At 31.6% G+C, this 22,429-nt stretch overlaps 1 protein-coding gene across 2 annotated transcripts; it reads left to right on the plus strand.

Annotated features, from left to right (window-relative positions):
• The first annotated feature begins 4,772 nt into the window (after positions 1–4,772).
• Positions 4,773–6,037, plus strand: LOC112743693 (uncharacterized). 2 transcript variants are annotated; one of them, XM_025792991.3, is made up of 2 exons: positions 4,773–5,421; positions 5,575–6,037. In XM_025792991.3, exons 1-2 carry the CDS (start codon positions 4,905–4,907, stop codon positions 5,634–5,636), a joined length of 579 nt encoding a protein of 192 aa, XP_025648776.1. In that variant the 5' UTR covers positions 4,773–4,904; the 3' UTR covers positions 5,637–6,037. The 2 variants fall into 2 exon arrangements, with proteins under 2 accessions (XP_025648776.1, XP_025648775.1); XM_025792990.3 differs by having other exon boundaries at positions 4,776–5,421; positions 5,572–6,037.
• The last annotated feature ends 16,392 nt before the right edge of the window (positions 6,038–22,429 follow it).

Raw genomic sequence — 22,429 nt, forward strand, 5'->3', positions numbered from 1 at the left:
GGAGCTCTGATACCATAAAGATATCAGGCCAGAACTCAACAGGGAGAGAGAGAGAGAGAGAGAGAGAGAGAGAGAGAGAGAGAGAGAGAGAGAGAGTGTGTGTGTGTGTGTGTGTGTTAGAGGAGAAAGAATGATCTGGATTAGAAATGTATGGTTGATGCCCAATGATGTGTGTGAGAGAGAAAGAGAGAGTGTTAGAGGAGAAAGAATGATCTGGATTAGAAATATATGGATGATGCCCAATGATGTGTGTGTGCTAATTTATATACCAACTAGTGTGACTAACTCTTATAACAAACTCTGCATAGCACACACGCTCACATGCCTAACAAATAGCTAACCACATTACAAAAAGATCTAACTAACTATTATTATACACACCACACGCTAACCTCCTTCGGTGATCCTTCAAATTCTTTAATCTATTCTTAAGATTATCTTTGCGAAGGTGGTTTCTAAATGAAGCTCTTAGAGTTGCAAGAACATTGCCATATGCACTTGTAGTAAAAGTACTGTCAATTCTATTTCCTTTGCTACATTTTTCAATCAAAGCATGAAGAAAAGTTGTATACATTTCTTTAGTCCATCTTAAATTGTCTTTACTTGATGTGTCACTTTGGGATGCTATTTTCTTTACCATTGACATGTCTTAATCTAAAAATCAAATAGTAAATTATAAAAATTAGGTTTCATACAATAACTTCAAGAAAATAATAATATAAAAAGTGTTAATAATTAATTCATCAATTAATCAAGGATATTACCTTAAGAAATGATTCGTATGTTACAAGTAATTTAATTAATAAGAAAGTCTATGAGACCAGCAATTTTACTAAAATATGGCCAACACTTAACCAGCAAAAGAAAAGTAAGTAATCATATACCATTAAATCTAATTTCATACCATTAAAAACACTAATGATAACTAATTAATGGCTACAAATTACAATACTTAGTGGCCCCCTAATACTCTTCTTAATTAATTCTAAAAAATCATTGTCATCATAAGCGAATGTTTCAACTACACATTTCATATACAATAATATAATGAATTTCACAATGTTCATGAGTTTTACATATTTTAAAATATTAGTGTGACACGTAATGCACATGGCATTTACATAAAATTCACACATTATATTTTTTGTTGAAACTAAAATGTCATTCTTGTTAGTAGGGACGATAGATTTAAGAAAGCCTCATCTTCTCATTTGATAGTCAGCCTACATTTGAGCCATAATGTTGTCTCTAAGAGCTGCACCTCTCCTATAATCTTCACTTATTCCCTTTCCTCATAAGTGATTTTTAGATTATTATTTTGTAATTCTTAATCCACTTGAGTAATTAAATATTGATTAGAATCTACACCCATTAAAAAGTTGTGGAGTATAATACATGCAAGGACAATAACCATAACCTCCATGTTATAATATGATTTCGTACCACCTGCTATTATTTCAAACCTTTTTCTCAAAATTCCAAAGGATTGTTCAATCACATTTCGTAAGAACGAATGATAGAGATTAAATAATTCATATGCATTTTCAAGTTCATATCTAGCAAACTCCTTTAGATGGTACCTTATACCTCGATATGGAGTAATTAGAGCATGTTTAAGCATGAATCCAGTGTCCTTAAAGTAATATTTTTCTAAAAAAATTCATATAGAGAGAGTATACTTTAGATATCACTACTTTATTTAAACATGTCAAAGTTTTTTTAACAAATAGATCTCTTGAAATTTTGAGCCTATCATCCCTTGATAATGCACTTTTAAGAATTTTTGAATCAGACGCGGTGCCTTTCCATCCTGTTAAAGCATGTGTGAATCACATATCAAAGGCACATGCAGCAAGTACATTCTGAGTTGGCCATTCTTTTCTACCACGAAATCTAGGTTGATCAGCTATTGGAACTTTGACTTTGACATATGTTCCATCAATAGCTCCAATACAATCCTATATGATATCACTTAATTAAAAAGAAAATTTTATTGTGTATACTAACTATGACTATCTACTTCAATGTGCAACTAGAGATATCTTAAAATATGGATAAAATCTATTGCTATGAAGAATCTCTGAGAAAACGTAGTTCCGGAAGGTTGTTGAACAAAATCTTCTTTGAGTGAGATTATACAACATAAAAATTGCCATTGATTGTTTCTCCAAATCGATGGAAGAAAAATGAAATGGTTCTATTTTTAACATTATAAGCTATAATATATAAGAATCTAGCTACTTGCTCTTTTAAGTGTGACATGTATAGTATCTTTTACATGATTAATTGCCCTTAGTTTTTCACATAACTCCATACAGGCATGACTCGCATGAGGGCCTATTCGCAAAATATCACACCTGTTCGTTTCAGTTGCAACAAAGTGGCTCGAATTTATTCTCTTCCAATAATATGATCTTTTATAGGTTTCTCAACTTTCTTGGCCATTGTAAGTATAACATGTGTACAATATATTATGCTTAATTTACTTGTGTTAAGGGTTGTTCTTATGAAATTATTGTTAAATTTGTCTTAAATTTTTTGAAAAATTAGCCATCAAGAATATATTTGATGCAAATCAAAAACTATTGAGACAAAATTGAAACAAAATAAATGGGATAAGTACTTTTTTCGTCCCCAAGGTCTGGGGTCAAAATCGAAATCGTCCCTGATCTTTTTTGTTATTAAAATCATCCTCAACGTTACAAAACGTTATAAAATCATCCTTTTCTACTTCTATTTTTTTTACCAAATTACCCTTTATTATTAAAAAATTATAAAATAAATAAAAAAAGAAGAAAAGGGGGTGGGGACTGAAGAGAGAAAGAAAGGGGGGAGTCCGCGAGAAAAAGGGAGGGGGAGGAGGGGGAGAGAAGAAAATCGGAGGGGAAGGGGCCTCGCTCCACGCCGTCCGGTCGCACCGCCATCGTGCCGTGCTCAGCCCGATACGTGTCCCGCCGCGTCTCGCCACCAGATCCGCGCCTTACGCCGTCACCCATGGAGCCACGAGCTGCGTCGGTCGCTGCCGCTTCGCCGCCGCACCGCACCGTACCACCCCACCACCGCTTCTTTGAACTGAATTTGTTGTGGAGTATTGTTGTTGCTGAAATTTTGGTGAAATATGTGGACTGAATTTTTTGTAAAATTTGTTGTGCATGTTGTTTGAATTTTCTGAATTTTTTGTTGATGATGATGATGACCATGAAGAGAGGGACATGAGGAAGTAGGGTGAGGGGGTTGGGGGGTTACGGTGAGGGGATGAGAGGGTGGGTAAAGGGGAGGCAGTAAGGGGTGGGGGTGAGGTGAGGGGTGAAGGGTGGGAGGCAGTGAGGGGTGGGGGGTTACGGTGAGGGGGAGGCAGTGAGAGGTAGGGGGTGAGGGGTGGGAGGCAGTGAGGAGTGGGGGGTTACGGTGAGGGGGTGAGGGGATGGGTGAGGGGGAGGCAGTAGTGAGGGGTGGGGGTGAGGTGAGGAGTGGGGGTTACAGTGAGGGAGTGGGTGAAGGGTGAGGGGTGGGGAGTGAGGGGGTGGGGGTGGGGGGTTACCGGAGTGGAGTGAGGGAGTGGTGTTTGTGTTTGTGTTTGTGTTTGTGTCTGTGGTGGTAGTGGTGGTGGGTTGGTGACAGTGGTGGTGGTGGTGGTGAGGAAGGTGAAGAGGAAAATGATGATGATAAAGGTATTTTGGTTCAAAAATTCGAGAAAGGATTATTTTAAAGCGTTTTTGAACGTTGGGGATGATTTTAATAAGAAAAAAAGGTTGGGGACGATTTTGATTTCGACCCCAGACTTTGGAGACGAAAAAAGTACTTATCCCAAATAAAATTTATGAATATTTTTAAATTTTTTGTCAAACTTTAAGGACAAAAAATATACTTTACGCTATCTGAAATTGACAAAATTTTAACGTTTATTTACAACTAACAAAGTTTAAGAAACTCTTGATTTTTTATCTTTATAGCTCTTCTGATATTTTTCAGTTATAACAGAGAAAAAAAATAACGCATCTAAATTATAAAGTCCATAACTCATTTAAAAAAATAAACTTAAAAAAAAGACTTCAATGCTATCACTAAAAATTAAAAATAAAAAACAAAATTTCAAAAACTATCATAATAAAAAAAAATACTAAAAGGATAAATACTACAGATTATTGTGTATTTTTTAAAATAAAAAATTAACATATTCTACTAATAATAATTTTAATTTGTGTCTCTAAAATATATATCAGCTAAATTCTAACTTTTTTACACAAATTAAAAATAAAAAGATACAACATTATTTTATAATTAAAAAAACATAATAATAATATTTATATTTTAAACAACCAATTAACTGATATAACTTTCTATTTCCAATAACAATTAGTTTAATTATTTGTACTCTGATCAGTAGTGTCCATGAGTTAAAATTTATTTATAAAATATAAATACTTAATTATTTATTATTTTTAAAATTATGTGAAAAGATAAAGACAAAAAATATTTTTAAAAATTAATCCATCTATCTTATAATATTTATCTCAATTATATTTTTAATTATAAAATATCTTCATATTTATAAATTATAATATCAAGTGTTACTGTGTTAGTTTTTCTTCCAATATTTTTTTTGGTATTTTTTTTCTTCCAAATTTATTCTAATAAGAATGTAACTTTAAACTTTAAAGATGAATAAATAGAATATTGATTATATTAATTAATATTTAACTTTTTATAAAAAACATTTGTATTTACTAATAATTTTTTTTTATTACTGGCAAAATAATTTATCTATTTTCATTGATATCCGTGTATTAGAAGTGTTATTTTATTCTTTTTCTACGTTGTTCTTATCTATTTAGTGCTTAGTAGGAGGAAAAATCGAGGGGAATCACAATTACAGTCACAGTTACAATCCACAAATCTATACTATGGAAGACGGTGTAACCGAAATTGATCAGAGTGTGGTTCCACCTCTGAATCTGAGTCCAGAAGATGGATCCAATAGAGAACACGATGACGAGGCTAACAACAATGGCGGTGAAGATGCTAAAGAAGATGAAGGTAAAGGTGGCGGAGTAATTAGTAACTTGATCTCTACACTGGTGTCACCCTTGAGCACTCCAAGAACAGGAAAATCAGGACATGAAAGCGAGAAAGGGGTGTTCAACTCTGAGGAAGGTGAAGGTGCTGGTTCTGAAGAAGGAAATAATGGTGGAGAGGGAGGAGGAATCATAAGCAATATTGTTTCGAATTTGTTTCATAATCATCAGAGTGAAGGTGGTGTGGCGGTGGAGAATGCGAAGAAGAAGGAGAAAGAGAGAGAAGGAGAAGAAGATGACGAGGAAGTGAAGAAGAATAAGCGTGTGAAGATTGGGGATGATGATAATGGCGGCGGTGGAAGCATCGTTCATGACATTGTTTCACATTTTCCTCCATCACTCCCAGGTACGCAGCAAAAAATAAAAAATACCTGCTATATCAATTATTATATTATATTTTATATTATTAATTATTGAGAAAAATATACCTTATCAAAAACGGAAAAAAAAAAAGAAAGAAAAATGGTGTGTGATAGGGAATGGGTGTTTGTTTCAGCAGAGGGTGCGGTTCCTACGGCAGACGAGGCGTCTATTTTGATTAACTCTCTTGTTCGTGACTAGCCAAATTATTGCTTCAATTTGGCACCAAGCTGCAACCAAACAAGCAGGATTCTTTCAATTTTCAGTGTACTCTGTTTTGTGTTTATCCTTTGGCGTTTTCTTTTTAATTTAATTTTTAGGGAGTCTGTTTTGTTAATTTTGGTAAGATTCTCGTTGAGTATATATATGGATATGGACTATGCGGCAGAAATCCATATATTTGAAGCTGGGCTTGTTGCATTGTTGCTGGGAAATTTTCAGTGGCGTGTACAGTTTGTATTGTTGTTCTTGAAGATGATGAACCTGGCTAACTTTTTCCAGTGGATCCTTTGGCCTTTATATGTGCTAGCTACTTAGCTTGTCATACTCGGTGATTTTCTTTTCCTTATAAGAATAAGACATATGGATTCTTTTTACCATAATTTTTTAGAATTTATTTGTCCAAATGACAATAACGATGACTAACATAGGAATTTATTTGATTCTATAAAGTTGAAAGATTTTAAGGTAATAATTTTTTTTTATTTTATTGTAATAAATTTTTTTAGACAAAAAATCTCACATAAAATTTGTTAAAAAAAACTTTTTAAGGATATATTCGAATATAACATTATTATTATTATTATTAAAACATAGTTTTATGTTTATTTATTTAATAATTCAAAATAGGATCAATTGGATTTATTTTAATTGTTTTTTTTATATTGGTAATTTTATTGTTAGAAAGACAAAAAAAATAATTTAAATTTATTTAATATTTATTAATTTTAAAAATAATTAATAAATATTAAATAAGATAAATTTTAATTATTTTTTTTTTGTTAATTTTATTTGGTTATTAATATTTTTGGTTTGGATATATGGTCGGTGATTTTCTTTTCTGTAAAATTTGCACTGGTTCAGTAGTTCTTGTAAAATCTTGGTGGTTAGTCGTAGTACTACGAGTCTACAACACAAACATAAGTTCTTGCAAAAATATTTTCACAAATGGTGCCCTCCTGATTGATGTGGGCTGAGCCAATAGTGGGTTTGTTGGGCCTTTCTGGAGCTTCTTGAATCCTTGATCTTTTGTTGCTTGGGCTTCCTCCTCAATTCATACAGTCCAATAAGCTCTGGATCTGTGGATAGCTGTGGACTCTGGGAAGCGCGTAAGACTTCGTTTTGAAGACCGTAGAAAAATATGAACTCGATGCAATCGGGTAGTTGCAAAGAAAGTTGCTGGAATTGCATGCAAGAACAAATTCGAGTCTATTGGTATTAATTTGTTGATTTTCTTTTCTCTTCTTTTCTTTTTAATATATTATTTTTCGGAACTAAGATTGGCTCTAGATATGGTTTATGGGAGGCACCGTTTAACGTAACTCCGTGTGAAGAAGATAAAATTTGTGAGATGATGACCTTGGAAAACAAGTTATCAATAGGTCATCAAGTGGAATTTTCTTGTCATGATAATTTTTTTACGTTCATTGAATTTTGTTTATCTAACTATTAGTTTTGTTGGTATAAGAATTTTTTTTTTGGTATTATTTGGTTGAAAAATATTAATTTTTATTTTTTTTATATAAAAGAAATGAGGCTAAGGCCCAAGAAAACAAAACTACAGTATAACTTAACCGAAATAGATCTTTTTAATTTTTTGTTTCAATTGAGAGAGTAAAGTGTGATCTAACTCTTTAATATTTTCTATTTCATATATTTTTCTATTTCACTTATAAAATTAATAGTGATAGATCATACTTTACACTCTTAAGTGAAAAAACTTAAGAGGATTCATTCCTAACTTGACAGGGTATGGTAACCCCTCTGCTATCATAAAAAATAACCTGAGCTGACTCCCTAAAGAGTTGATCAATAAAGTGTTATCCAGACTAGTTTTAAGACTTTTTTTAGACATCCAGTCAGTTGTTCTATTACCTTCTCTAATATATTGTTTAGATTAGAAGAATTTGAAAAGAAAGAAAATGTAAGGAAGGAAAATGAATAAAAAAAATACTTTTTCTTTATTTGGATGAGAACAAAATTGAGTAGAAAAAAAAATGTATGTGGGGACCATGTAAATGTTTTCTTTTCAAAGTTGCAAAGAAAACTTATAGAGAAGTGCAAATAAAAGTAAAAGTACAAATTTACCCTTTAAGTAACAGAAAGTGAAATTCCTAATTCATTCTTCCTAGAACTTGAAAACACGTCTCTTCTCTTCTCCCGTTTCATCGTCGTCCTCAACAGCACCACCGCAACTTCCCGTCGTTGTCCATAGCACCATAGCAGATTTGTCATTTTCGTGACAGCTCTACCGCATCTTCATCCGTGCATCTTCAAGATGAAGGTGAGTCCTTTTTTCATCATTTTCGTAGTTTCTCCCAAAATAAAATGAAAAAATCATCACTTCACATAGTTTGTGAAGTTTTTTTGTTTTGCAACTGAGATATTATTCTGCTTTTACATTCCATAGATGATTCTTATCTTTGTAGTGAAAAAATAATCAATTCTTTGTTCTCTGCTTTCAAATGAGTCCTTCATTCTAATTCAAAAATTCAACCATCTTTGAACTTATGTTTCACTACACCAATTTATGTTTGGTACAAAAAAGAAGAATTTTTAATTGGATTGGTATTTAATTAAGTGCCTTTAGTTGCATGATACCACTGAATTTTGGCAATAAAGCAATGCATTAATTAATTTTAGGCTTTTTACCATAAGCATCCATAACTAGTAAAATCCTAAGGCTATTCGCAATTCTTAGGTAAAAATTCGTTAAGGCAAATCACATTAGACAATTAAAAGGGATATCATCTGCATGTGAATATCAAGGAGATGAAGATTGGTAACAACTGCTCTAAGAATACTCACTCTAGCAAAAGCAAACTCTTGCCTGTCCCACAACGTTAGGATTGTGACAATAGATTGCAAAGTCCATTCCGTCTTCCCTCCAAGTACGTCAGCCAGATATAGCATATAGATCTCAACCTCGTAAATTAATGTCATATCATTTTATTTTGTAAAAAAACAAAAACGTAATTTTATTTTGAAATTAATTTATGTGAAAAGAGTTTACATCTTTAAAATATGTAATATTATTACTAATAAATAGATTAATTTTTTGAATGTCATAGAGTGAGACTGAGATATTTTAGGTTCAGACATTCACCTTATCCTTATTGAAACATCCAAAGAGTCGTATGAATACATTATATTTGAGTTCGAATCCTTACAAGTTTAAATTTGAGTTCAAAAACAGTTTAATTGTACTAGCTTATGTGAAAGAAAGAAGTTTGAGACTAGTTTTTATATAATTTTAATTGTATAAGGTTATGTTTTTATATGAGGTTATGTTTTTTGAGTTTGAATTCTTGAAGGTTTAAATTTGAGTTCTAAAATTCTTTAACTGCCTAGTTTATGCGAAAGAAGGGAGTTTGAGACTAGTTATCATATAATTTTAGTTGTACAAGGTTATGTTTTTGAAATTGAGTTCTTAAAAGTTTTTATTTAAGTTGCGAAATCTTTTAACTATACTAGCTTATATGAAAAATTTGAATGAAAGTTGACTTATTATACAAGATGAAAGCTTTTTTTTTTTGTTGTCTATATGAAATGTTTTGTTTATTTTGTAACTAAGTTATATTATTATTGTAATTATTATTATTGTTGAAGCTAAATAGAAAATAAGTGATGTTGAAGAGTAAGGTGAGGCATTGACTAAGTTATATTTTGAGATTAGAAATGCAAAAATCTTTGACTAAGTTAGAGAGAAATATGCGACTATTAAACAGGTTTTTAATAAACGAGTTTTTATTAAAAACATTACAATTTCAGTTCAGTTTTTTTAAGTTATGTAAAATAGTTTTACTTCAATTACAAATCAGTTTGGTTAAACTATTTTTTTAGCACCCCTAATTACCATATACGTTTAGTTGTATAAGATTATGATTTTAAGTTTGAATTTTTTAAGGTTTAAATTTGAGTTCGAAAACCCTTTAATTTTACTAGCTTATGTGGAAGAAGGGAATTTGAGACTAGTTTTCATATAATTTTAGTTGTATAAAATTATGTTTTTTAGTTTGAATTCTTCATGATTTAATTTGAATTCCAAAATTCTTTAACTATATTAGCTTATGTAGAAGAAGAGAGTTTGATAATAGTTTTCATATAATTAAAATCAATTTATTCTTTGACAAATTCATTATGATAGGTGGATCTTATGGGTAGATACATGTATTTTTTTTTTTTTTTGTGGAGAACTCATCTTCCACACAAAAATATGATTTTGTTAAATTAATTATTCTTTCATATGCATTATACCGTTCATCAGTCGTGTGAATAACTTGAGTCCCTTTCCTTTTATACAAAGATGGTAATATTTTGATAAACCATGGACAAGTTGTAATCTTACATTTTATAAATTTGGTTTAGATTAGTGTAAATAATGTATCATATAATTTACAATTTATATTATTATTTATGATAGAGAGTTTTAAAATCCAATTTGGCATTTAGAAATTGGAGATAAGTATCTCAGAACAAGATATTTTTATATTGCATAAGGTAAAAGTAAAGTTTTATATAAAATTTTAGTTTTTTTTTTCAACAAATAAATTGTTATATTGTAATAAAAAAAATTTAACTTTCTGGTTACTTTTATTATTGATGTGTCCACCCTAAACATTATATTTTATAGATGGGTAACAAAAATGTCGAAGATACGAATGTTGAACATAGAACAAACGTCATATACGACTCAAAATTTCAAGTAAATCAAATCACTCCTACTAATCTATATCATCCTAAACCAATATAAATCTTGATTCATGTTAGGAAAGAGTTAGAAAAGAGACAAAATATTTGTGTCAGATCTCTTTCATGTGTTACAGTGCATGCGCTGTATTTTTTGAAATTATTATCACAATATAGGCCTAGACAAATTAGTGATGACAACTTGGAAGAGAAATTAGACATACTCAGTTAATAACACGGTTACTGAAGTCTAAAAAATATTGAGATGTTATACGTATGGGTCCTGAAGTATTTAGACAGTTGTGTCAAAAGTCAAGAGGAATTGGTAGAGTAAAAGATTCAACTCGCTCTATAGTTGAAGAGCAAGTCGCTAAATTCCTACATATTATAAAGCATAATGTTAAAATTAGAACCATGTCTTTCTTCTTCCACCGCTTAGAGGAGACAATTAGTCGTTACTTTTACAATGTTCTACATCCTATGCTATCGTTAGAGGAAGAATTCTTCAAGAAATCATCTGGTGAGAATGTTTCTCATGAAATACTTAATAATAGTCAATTCTATCTCTTTTTTAAGGTAACTCCTTTAACTTAGTTAGTGACATTTATGTAATTGTCAATGAAATAATTATAAAAATATTATGTTAATATGTCAATATATTTTTCTAAAAAAGGGACTGCATTGGAGCCATAGACGGAACTCATAGTCGTGTGAAGGTACCACAGGTAGAAGTCCCTCATTTTTGTCAAAGAAAATTTCACCCCACACACAATGTTTTAACTGCCTATGTGTTTAATATGAAATTCACTTATGTGTTGTCTGGTTGGAAAGAAACCGACTCTAACTCAAGAATTTTGAAAGATGTTTTAAATAGGAAATATCCACTTTGAATCCCCGAAGGTCTGTGATAGTGTAATTTATGAAATTATCTATATAAAGTTAAATTCATCATCACAGTATGTTATACTTTAATATGTGTATGCAACTGTTGTACAAAAATTTTATTTAGGGAATGCTAGATTTATACTGAAACCTGGGATACTTACACCATATAGAGCTATTGGGTATCACTTGAAAGAGTATTTAGTGTGTGAGTTACGAAATCCTAAAAAATTATTTAACCACCAACATTCTTTATTAAGAAATATCACTGAAATATGTTTAGAAGTTCTAAAGAAAAGATTCTCAATCATAGTTGGCGACACTAAACCTAATTATTCATTTGAAATTATGAGACATTTTTTTGGCATGTTGTATACTGCATAACTTTTTTATAGATGTCGATGTTGATCAATCTATAATTGATGCGGTTAACCGAGAATTGCTACAAGAACGCAACATAGATAAATCACAATTAAATCAACAACGTAATGAAAAATATAGACATGCAACACTGTTACGAGATAACATTGTAACTGAAATGTAAAATGTATATCAAACATTATGAGTGATGATATATTTTCACACATATATATATATATATATATATATATATATATATATATATATATATATATATATATATATATGTCCGAAATTGTTTAATTGGATTTTTTGAGGGGATGTTACAGGTTAAATAATGCCAAATAAAGGGAATAAAACAACAAAAAATAATCAACCTTCTAAAGACAACTTAAGATGGTCTGATAATATGAATGAAGTGTTGTTGAATGCATTAGTAGAAGAAACATTCAAAGGTAATAGACACAATAGCTTCTGGACAACCAAAGTATATGCCAATGTTGTGAAAATTTTGAGTATAGCAATAGGCCCGCACATAACAAAGAACTATATCAAAAATAAAACGAAGACATTGAAAGATCATTTTGCTAAAGCATATGACTTATTTCATCACTTAAGTGAATTTGCGTGGAATAATCTTGTTACTAGAAAGTTTGAAGCTGAAGAAGAAGTGTAGCAAGATTTTATTAAAGTATCTTAAACTTTGTTTTTATTACTTATACTATTGATGAAGTTAGCCAAAAGTAATTTAAATATTTTTTATGTATGAGAAACCACATGTAAAAAAATAGAAAAAAAAATGCAAATTAAGCATTATGATACTTTAAAAGAGTTGTTTGGAGCTGATAGAACTATTGGTAAATGGGTTGTTACTTTACGAGAAAGGATTCAACAACTTGATAGAGATATCATTGACTTAAATGACTCATTTGAAAACATTAGGTTTTCTAACATAAATGTTAATATGAGACATGATACTCCTACATTTTTTACTAATTTAGATTCATTAAGTGCCCTTCATAGTCAGCCAAATTAATTAGGAGAGACTTCAACTTCAAGAGGTACAAAGCGTAAGTCTCCCATGAATAATTTTCTGGAGGTGAAATATGAGAAAGTTGCATTGCATTGGGAATTACTACCATGGCCAATGCTGTAAAAGAAGGTAATTATCTTTCTAGCAAGTACATGATGTGGCTGAGCAACAAGTTGCTATGACTCAGGGGCAGGTTGAATCAGCTGAAAGACAGGTTTCTGTGGTTGAGAGGTAGGTTTCGGTTGCCGAAAAATAAGTCTCATTAATTGAAAGACAAGTTGCAATGGCTGAAAAAGGGTTAACTATCATGCAACAAAATAGGCTTCGTCTTTTTAGTGAATTAGATGTATCAAATATGTTGACTGAATTAGATTTGGTAGGTTCATATTAGATGCAATATTATCAATTTTTATGTGAAAATGAACAAAAAAAGCGCCAATTTTTTGGTATCTCACCTGAAATGCGACTGCATCTTCTTTTCTATTTCACAACTGCTGCTTGTGTTCGCTTAGGAGATATGGTATTTTCAGAAAACATTCATCATTGCAGGTATAATTTTTATATGAACTTAATTTCTGGTTACTTTGAGGTTATTGTTTTTAATAATTGATTTTATATTTTGTATTGCTATAAAGTATGACTTTATTTTATGTATTTTTCATATATGTTTCTTTGTTTTATTTATGTCAACACATGGTTATAAATCAGCCTTTGTTGATACTTTAAGAGTGATTGTATGTTTGAATACAAAAATATTGAAAAAATATTTTATTATGATAAGCTCTTTGTGTTAATTTATATTTGTTATATATGTTTGTCCAGGATAAAAAAATGTTGAAAAAATATTTTATTATGATAAGCTCTTTGTATTAATTTATATTTGTTATATATATATTTGTCCAGGAATCATAATACTTGAAAATGTTTGGGAATAATGAATATATTGTATAGTACAAACAAAAATAGATCATGTATTATTTTTAACTAGGAAAAACCTTTTTTTTTGAAGTAGATGTATGCATATGGCTCTAACTATGTAGAATTAATTTTTTGAAGCAGGCATATAACGATGACTCTAACGATGAACAATTAGCTTTTTTGAAACTGGCATATAATAATAAAATATTATTCTTCTAGTTGTTGTTACTCTTTTTGTATTTTGTTATATGTTTTACAAGAATTGCATATGATTTTTCGTCACATATAATAAGAAAGAAATGCTAGCCACTTTTGATGTTATTTTATTATTTTAAAAGACGATTTTCGTTCCTTAAATATAATTAAAGAAATTAATATGGAATCTATAAGTAGTTTTTATTATCCTTTTATAAAAATGTATTTGTATTTTTTTGAAAAACAGAGATGTATATTTTTGTTTATGGCATTTAAAAGACAATAAAAAAAGATAACTTCAAAAAAAAATAATTTTTGCTAATAAAAATAACATATTAAAATCTTGCAACCTAATTTGGATTTTTTTTCTCTTAAAAAATGGGTTAAATACATTAATAAGTTATAATTTACATATAATATGTATAAGGATATTTATGTAATTTTACTCTATTATAATTTTTTCTTTTTTTATTTTTTCTTTCTTTCAAAAAAATTTTTTTTAAATTCTTTTTCATTCATTTTTTTCATCCAAACAACCACAAAAAAATCTATTTTTATTTCTTTTTTTAAATTTTTTTCTCCCATTTTTTTCTCTTATTTTTCATTTTATTTGGTTTGATAAAAAATAAAAAGAAAAAAAAAATAAAAAGAAAATAAATAAAAAAAAGTTTTTTTTTGGTTTGGATATAAAAAAAATTAGGAAAGAAAGAAATTTTTTTTTTGTAGATTCTACTAAAAAATATTTCTTTCCATCATAAGCAAAAAACACAAAAAAAAATACTATCATTCGTTATATTGTTATTAATAATTACTAATATAAGCTTAATTTTAATAGTTTTAATATATTATTATAATAAAGATTCACATTTAAACATTATATTATTAGATAAATAATTTAAATTAAATACATAAAATTATAATATTTTATAATATTTACAAAATATAATATAAATAAATAAAAATATTTATACTTTATTTTATGATAAGAATAAATTTATTAGTTCATATATAATGTATATTTTAATTTACATATAATGTAGATAAGTATATTAATATACTTTTATTTTATTATAATTTTTTTTTATTTTTTTATCTAAACAAAAAAGATTTTTCTCTATTTTTGTTTATTTATTTTCATCATTTATCTAAACAAAGTGCAAGTGTGTTTGCATCTAAATTGTCACTCCTTTTGTGTCATCTTTATTAATCTTCTCACCGATGGATTCGGACGTTGTTCATTTCTTTTTCCCTTACTCAAAACTTCCTCCAATGCTTTTGAATCAATATCTAATGTCACCTTCCGAAAGCCCAATTCCCAAGCGGTCCGTAACTCTTGAATAGTTGAATCAATTTCTAAGGGGCAGCTCCACAACATAAGGTGATGAAACCAGGAGAACCGTTCCGAATTTCGACGAAAAAAAAAATAGAATGAATTTTTTTAATTGTTAAAAAAAATTAAAAGGATAAAATGTAATTTTTAATTATTTATTGTTTTTTTATATTTATTTTTGATTTCAGTTATAAAATTAATAATAAAAGATCACACTTTACTTCTTCAATTATTAAAAAAAATTGAGATGATCCATTTTCAGAAAAAACACAGAGACAGCATTGAGCGTCCTCGGTCGCAATTGAAGTTCCAAAACCTCTGTAGAAGTTGAAAGTGGCCAGGGACGAAGCTAAGAATTTTTTTGGGAGGGGCGAACATGAAAAATATAAGTTAGGATGAGAGAAAAATTAAAAATTAAAAGAGAAGTAAACTGAAAATTTGGAGGTTTGGGAGGGGCCATTGCCCCCTTCCCACAAACGTGGCTCCGCCACTGAAAGTGGCGCCATATACCACATGCAGTGGAGGCACCATGAATATTCAAACCATTTCATCCTCTTCGATTAGATCACGGCTTCAGCTTTTTGAAAAGAGCCTAGCAGCAGAAACGACACAAATGTTCAACACAAGAACAATATGAAAACATTCACAACACAATATGGCAGCAACTATAACAAGCAAATATAGCAAGTAAAGCAATAATAAGAACACACTGAGATTTTAACGTGGAACACCCCCTCAGTGTGAGAGGTAAAAACCACGAGTTATCCAGACCAATGAAATAGCTCAACTATAATCAAATGAGGTACAAGAGAGTCTCAAACAAAGCACAAAAAATGTGCATATAACCAGCCAAAACATCAAAGCACCAAAGCTCACAAATGAAAAGCAAGAAGATGAAATATACCCAAAAAAATAGAGCTACTGTCGAAGCCAATTTCTCCCTCTGTAGACCTCCAATTAAAATCTTCACCGTCCAGAATGAAGAACAAGATGTGAAAAATCTACAGTTCAAATTTCACGTCGATCTAACGGTGAAAGAATGAGAAACTGCCGTTCCAAAATTGCTGCTCTGTGTAAAAACGGGAAACCTAATTTCTCTCTTGCGAAGCCAATTTCTCTCACTGAAAATTTCCAATAAACATCTCCACCGACCAGAATGAAGAAAAAGATGATAGGAACATGTAGTTTAAATTTCAAGCCGATCCAACGGTGAACAACTGAGAAACTTCCATTTGAAATTTACTGCTTTGGGCAAAAACGGAAATTCTGTTTTTTCCTTTCTCTCTCACTTGGTGGCTACTCTCTCTCACTCTCAATGACCCCCCAAAAATCTGAACTAGGGTTGTGGCACAATGGGTGCAAGAGACACCCTCAAAATGTTGGGCTTGGGCCTCACAAAGGAGAGAAAAACCCAACAAATCTCCCCCTTCTCGACTAGGTGGAGGCTCTCGCCATTCCGGCGATCAAACAACATGTTTCAAACTTTTCTCTTGACAATGCTTTTGTCATCATATCAGCACCATTGTCATCAGTGTGAACTTTCTCAAGTTCCAACAACTTTGAATCTAACACATCCCGTATCCAGTGATACCTAACATCAATATGTTTAGATCTTGGATGAAAAGTAGAATTCTTGGCAAGATGAATAGCACTTTGGCTATCACACAACAACACATAACGGTCTTGCTTGAAACCAAGTGCTGCAAGAAACTTCTTCATCCACAACAACTCTTTACATGCTTCAGTTGCTGCAATAAACTCTGCCTCTGTGGTAGAAAGTGCAACACACTTTTGTAGCCTTGACTGCCATGAAATAGCTCCCCCTGCAAACTTGACCAAATAACCTGAAGTAGACTTTCGAGAATCAATATCTCCTGCCATGTCTGCATCAGTAAAGCCAACTAGCAAAGGTTTCTCACCACCAAAACTCAAACTCAAGTTAGTTGTACCTTTGAGATATCTCATAATCCATTTAACAGCATTCCAATGTTCTTTACCTAGATTAGAGAGAAAACGACTCACAGTACCAACCGCATGAGCAATGTCTGGTCTAGTACATACCATAGCATACATCAAGCTTCCAACAGCTGAGGCATAAGGAATTTCATCCATGGCTTGTTTCTCCTCATCAGTGGTTGGACACTGCTTGGTACTCAACTTAAAATGAGGAGCAAAAGAACTAGCAACACATTTGGCATCATTCATGCCAAACCTTTGAAGCACCTTCTTTATGTACTTCTCCTGTGACAAATAAAGCTTCTTGGAATCTCTATAACGAGTAATAGTCATGCCCAAAATTTTTTTGGCAGGACCCAAGTCCTTCATAGCAAAGAACTTGCTCAATTGTTTCTTCAACTCATTAATCCTCAAAGCATTCTTGCCCACAATCAAAATATCATCCACATAAAGCAAAAGAATGATAAAATCATCATCAGAAAATTTTTGCACAAATACACAATAATCTGAAGTTGTCTTACGGTAACCATGCTTCCCCATAACAGATTCAAACTTCTTGTACCACTGTCTTGGAGCTTGCTTCAACCCATAAAGACTCTTCTTAAGCTTGCACACAAAATCTTCCTTTCCTTTAACAACAAGGCCCTCCGGTTGCTCCATGTAGATCTCCTTATCTAAATCACCATGAAGAAAAGCTGTCTTCACATCCATTTGCTCAATCTCCAAATCAAGAGACGCTGCTAATCCAAGCACAGCACGAATGGATGACATCCTCACAACAGGAGAAAAGATCTCCTCATAATCAACACCTTTTCTCTGGCTAAAACCTCTAACAACCAATCTAGCCTTATACCGAGGCTTAGAATTGTGTTCTTCATTCTTGATTCTGAATACCCATTTGTTCTTCAAAACTCGCATACCTTTCGGTAGCTTCACTAACTCATAGGTATCATTCTCAAGTAATGACTTCATTTCTTCTTGCATAGCTTCAAGCCATTGAGCTTTGCTTTCATCTTCAACAGCCTCTCCAAAGCATTTAGGTTCTCTCCCATCAGTCAACAAAACAAACTCATGTGAAGAATACCTTGACGAAGGCTTTCTCTCTCTCGTAGACCTTCTAAGTGCATTTGCAGGAATTTCTAAAGCTGGTTCTTCATCTTGATCATCATCACCAACTTCATCAAGTATCGGATCAACTGTTCCATCTTCACCTGCACTTGTATTATGCTCATTATTTTGAGCTTCAACTCTACCATCTTCTACCATAGGCATAGAGGGAGTAATATCCAAGTCAGAAAAATCATCACTAGGCTGAACCATTGGCTTTTCCGCATTATCAACATCCTTCAATGTTTGGTCTTCAACAAAGACAACATCTCTACTTCGAATCACCTTCTTGTTAACAGGATCATAAAACCTGTAACCAAACTCATCCATGCCATAGCCAATAAAAATATATTGCCTAGTCTTTACATCAAGCTTAGATCTCTCATCTTTAGGAATATGAACAAAAGCTTTACATCCAAAGACTCTTAAATGATCATAAGAAACATCTTTACCTGACCATACCTTCTCTGGCACTTCAAATTGCAAGGGAACACATGGTGTCCGGTTCAAGACATGAACAACAGTGCTCAAAGCTTCACCCCAAAAGGATTTTGCCAATCCAGACTGTGACAATAAGTACCTAACTCTTTCAACCAATGTTCTGTTCATCCTTTCAGCCAAGCCATTCAACTGAGGAGTCTTCGGAGGAGTCTTCTGATGTCTTATACCATGCTCTTTACAATAAGCATCAAATGGACCTGAGTACTCACCACTATTGTCAGTACGAATGCATTTCAACTTCTTCCCAGTTTCTCTTTCAACAGAAGCTTGAAATTGCTTGAACACATTCAAAACTTGATCTTTGGTCTTCAAAGTGTAAACCCATAATTTCCTAGAATGATCATCAATAAAGGTTACAAAATAGATAGACCCTCCAAGTGTTCTTGTCTTCATCGGCCCACATACATCAGAATGCACCAAGTCAAGTATCTCTGACTTCCTTGAAGGTGGGTGGCTCTTGAAAGAAACCCTGTTCTGTTTCCCAGCAAAGCAATGGTTGCACTTTTGCAAAACAACCTTACAACCAGATAAAAGATTCCTCTTGGATAATATATTCATGCCCTTCTCACTCATATGACATAATCTCTTATGCCATAAATCAGTTTCATCAACAAACTCAGCAGCATTAACAACATCTTTCACAATCTTTGCTTGAGTTAAATAAAGAGTAGAGTGTCGAGTACCTCTAGCAACAACCATGGAACCCTTGGTGAGCTTCCAACTATCACGAGAGAATGAGCTATCCAAGTCTTCATCACACAACTTACCAACAGAAAGTAAGTTCAACCGAATATCTGGAACATGCTTCACACGCTTCAAAGTCAACTTGGTACCGTTGGAGGTTTCCAAACAAACCTGTCCAACACCGGCACATTTTGCAACACCTTGATGAGCCATTTTCACATCACCAAAATCACCAGGAGTATAAGACGTAAACAAATCCCTCCTAGATGTAACATGAATAGAAGCACCGCTATCAATCACCCAACTAGTGCTATTATCAACAAGGTTAACAGATTCAAACTCCTCAACAACAAGAAAATCATCATGAGTTACATTAACCTTGTCTTCCTTGCTACCATCATCTTTATTTGTGCTCTTGTCTTTACTTGCCTTGGCTTTCTCCTTCTTTAGCTGCCAACAAAATTTCTTCACATGTCTCTTTTGACCACAATGATGACACTCAATATTCTTATACTTTCCTCGAGATTTGCTTCTGCTTTGATCTCTACCTTTAGGACCTCGACTTTTGCTTCTCCCCCTAGACTCAGAAACAAGAACATCTGAATGTGTAGTCGATGTACCTTGTGACTTTCTTCTCATCTCTTCATTTAAAACACTGCTCTTGGCAAGATCCATAGATATTACACCATCAGGAGCAGAATTAGACAATGACATTCTGAGAATTTCCCACGAGTCTGGTAAGGAGCCAAGAAGTAAAAATCCTTGATAACTGATTCATAATTCCTTGAAAATTATTCAAGTGATCTGTCATTGATGTCCCATCTGTATACTTCAAAGCCAACAACTGCTTGATCAAAAACATCTTGTTATTCCCAGTTTTTCGAGCATACAACTGTTCAAGCTAAATCCAAAGAGTCCGAGCATGTGTCTCTCCAATAATATGGTTCAACACATTATCGTCAACCCACTGCCTAATATATCCACAGACTTGTCTATGCAACAAAGTCCAATCATCATCAGATTTATCATTAGGCTTCTCTGTACCAAAAACTGGTTGATGAAAATTCTTGACATAAAGCAAATCTTCCATTTTTGACTTCCACAAATCATAATTAGGACCATTAAGAGTGATCATCCTACTAGTATTAGTATTAGCTTCCATTGTTCACAAAATCACAAGCCCAGAAAAATACCAACAAGCTCTGATGCCAGTATGAAAAGAGCCTAGCAGCGGAAACGACACAAATGTCCAACACAAGAACAATATGGAAACACTCACAACATAATATGGCAGCAACTATAACAAGCAAATATAGCAAGTAAAGCAATAATAAGAACACACCGAGATTTTAACGTGGAAAACCCTCTCAGTGTGAGAGGTAAAAATCACGAGTCGTCCAGACCAATGAAATAGCTCCACTATAATCAAATGAGGTACAAGAGAGTCTCAAACAAAGCACAAAAAATGTGCATATAACCAGCTAAAACATCAAAGCACCAAAGCTCACAAATGAAAAGCAAGAAGATGAAATATACCCAAAAAAATAGAGCTGCTGTCGAAGCCAATTTCTTTCTCTGTAGACCTCCAATTAAAATCTCCACCGTCCAGAATGAAGAACAAGATGTGAAGAATCTACAGTTAAAATTTCACGTCGATCCAACGGTGAAAGAATGAGAAATTGCCGTTCCAAAATTGCTGCTCTGTGTAAAAACGGGAAACCTAATTTCTCTCTTGCGAAGCCAATTTCTCTCACTGCAAATCTCCAATAAACATCTCCACCAACCAGAATGAAAAAAAAGATGATAGGAACATGCAGTTTAAATTTCAAGCCGATCCAACGGTGAACAACTGAGAAACTGCCATTTGAAATTTACTGCTTTGGACAAAAACGGAAATTCTGTTTTTTCCTTTCTCTCTCACTTGGTGGCTACTCTCTCTCACTCTCAATGACCCCCAAAAATCTGAACTAGGGTTGTGACACAATGGGTGCAAGAGACACCCTCAAAATGTTGGGCTTGGGCCTCACAAAGGAGAGAAAAATCCAATAGTTTTGTTATAGAACCGGGATAGATCTTTTCAAATCGATTTTTTTAAAGGTTTTGACTCAGACCAAAAAAAAAAAAAAGAATTCTCTAGATAATATATAATAAAAATTACTAGACGATAAAGTATTGATGGTTATTAATCCAACAACATGCTTTACTTCATATTTTTAAATATTAATAATTAATTATTAATTAAAAATAATAAATTTTAATAATTTGTTAATATTTTTTATATATAATTTTATCTATTGAAGTATGTCTTCTTTATATAAGGATAATTTAATAATTTTGTTTATTTTACCAAATTCTATATTATTAACTAAGGTTTTTTTTTTGTGTGTTTTATTTTGGGACAATTATTGATTTTACAGTTATCGTGAAATTTAGGGAGTATTTACTTTATTGTTCCATTTTCATTTTCAAAAGTATAAATAAGTATCATACCTTTCTTTATTAAGTATGCGTTTGGATGACATTAAGTGGTGAGAATTTTTTTTTACTTTTTAATTTTTAAATTTTTGTGTGTTTAACAATTAAGTTAAAGTAAAAGTAATAGAAAAATTAAAAAATATCTTTTAAAATGTTATAATTTGCATTTTTTAAGGAAATCTTTTTTATTTTAGAAAAAAATGTCTTAACATAATAAAAAGTTATTTTTATATCATTCTATTCAAACATAATTTATAAATAAAAATATTTTTATATTACATATTTAAACATCAAATTATATTTATTTTTAAAAAATCTTTTTAAAAATCATTTAAAGAAAGTTTTCTTAGAAATTTACCCTAATAATGCTAAAATTTACAGAAAGTGTAAAATATAATAGTGCTCAATAAACATCACAAAATCAACCACTTGGCATGGGAAGACGAAATGATTGCATAATGCCAAGAAGATACAAATCGTTTTTTTTTACTAAATACAAGTCATGTTTAGATTATGATTTATAATCAACTTTTATAAATAATACAGTAAAACAAACTCGTCACTATAATAAAATTTTATAATCATACAATATCAAATAAATACACAATCACGCGTTTTTGTATTAATAATTTATCTGTTGCATTC

This window comes from Arachis hypogaea, chromosome 14 (assembly GCF_003086295.3).
Source record: "Arachis hypogaea cultivar Tifrunner chromosome 14, arahy.Tifrunner.gnm2.J5K5, whole genome shotgun sequence".
In the NCBI taxonomy this organism is placed as follows: domain Eukaryota; kingdom Viridiplantae; phylum Streptophyta; class Magnoliopsida; order Fabales; family Fabaceae; genus Arachis; species Arachis hypogaea.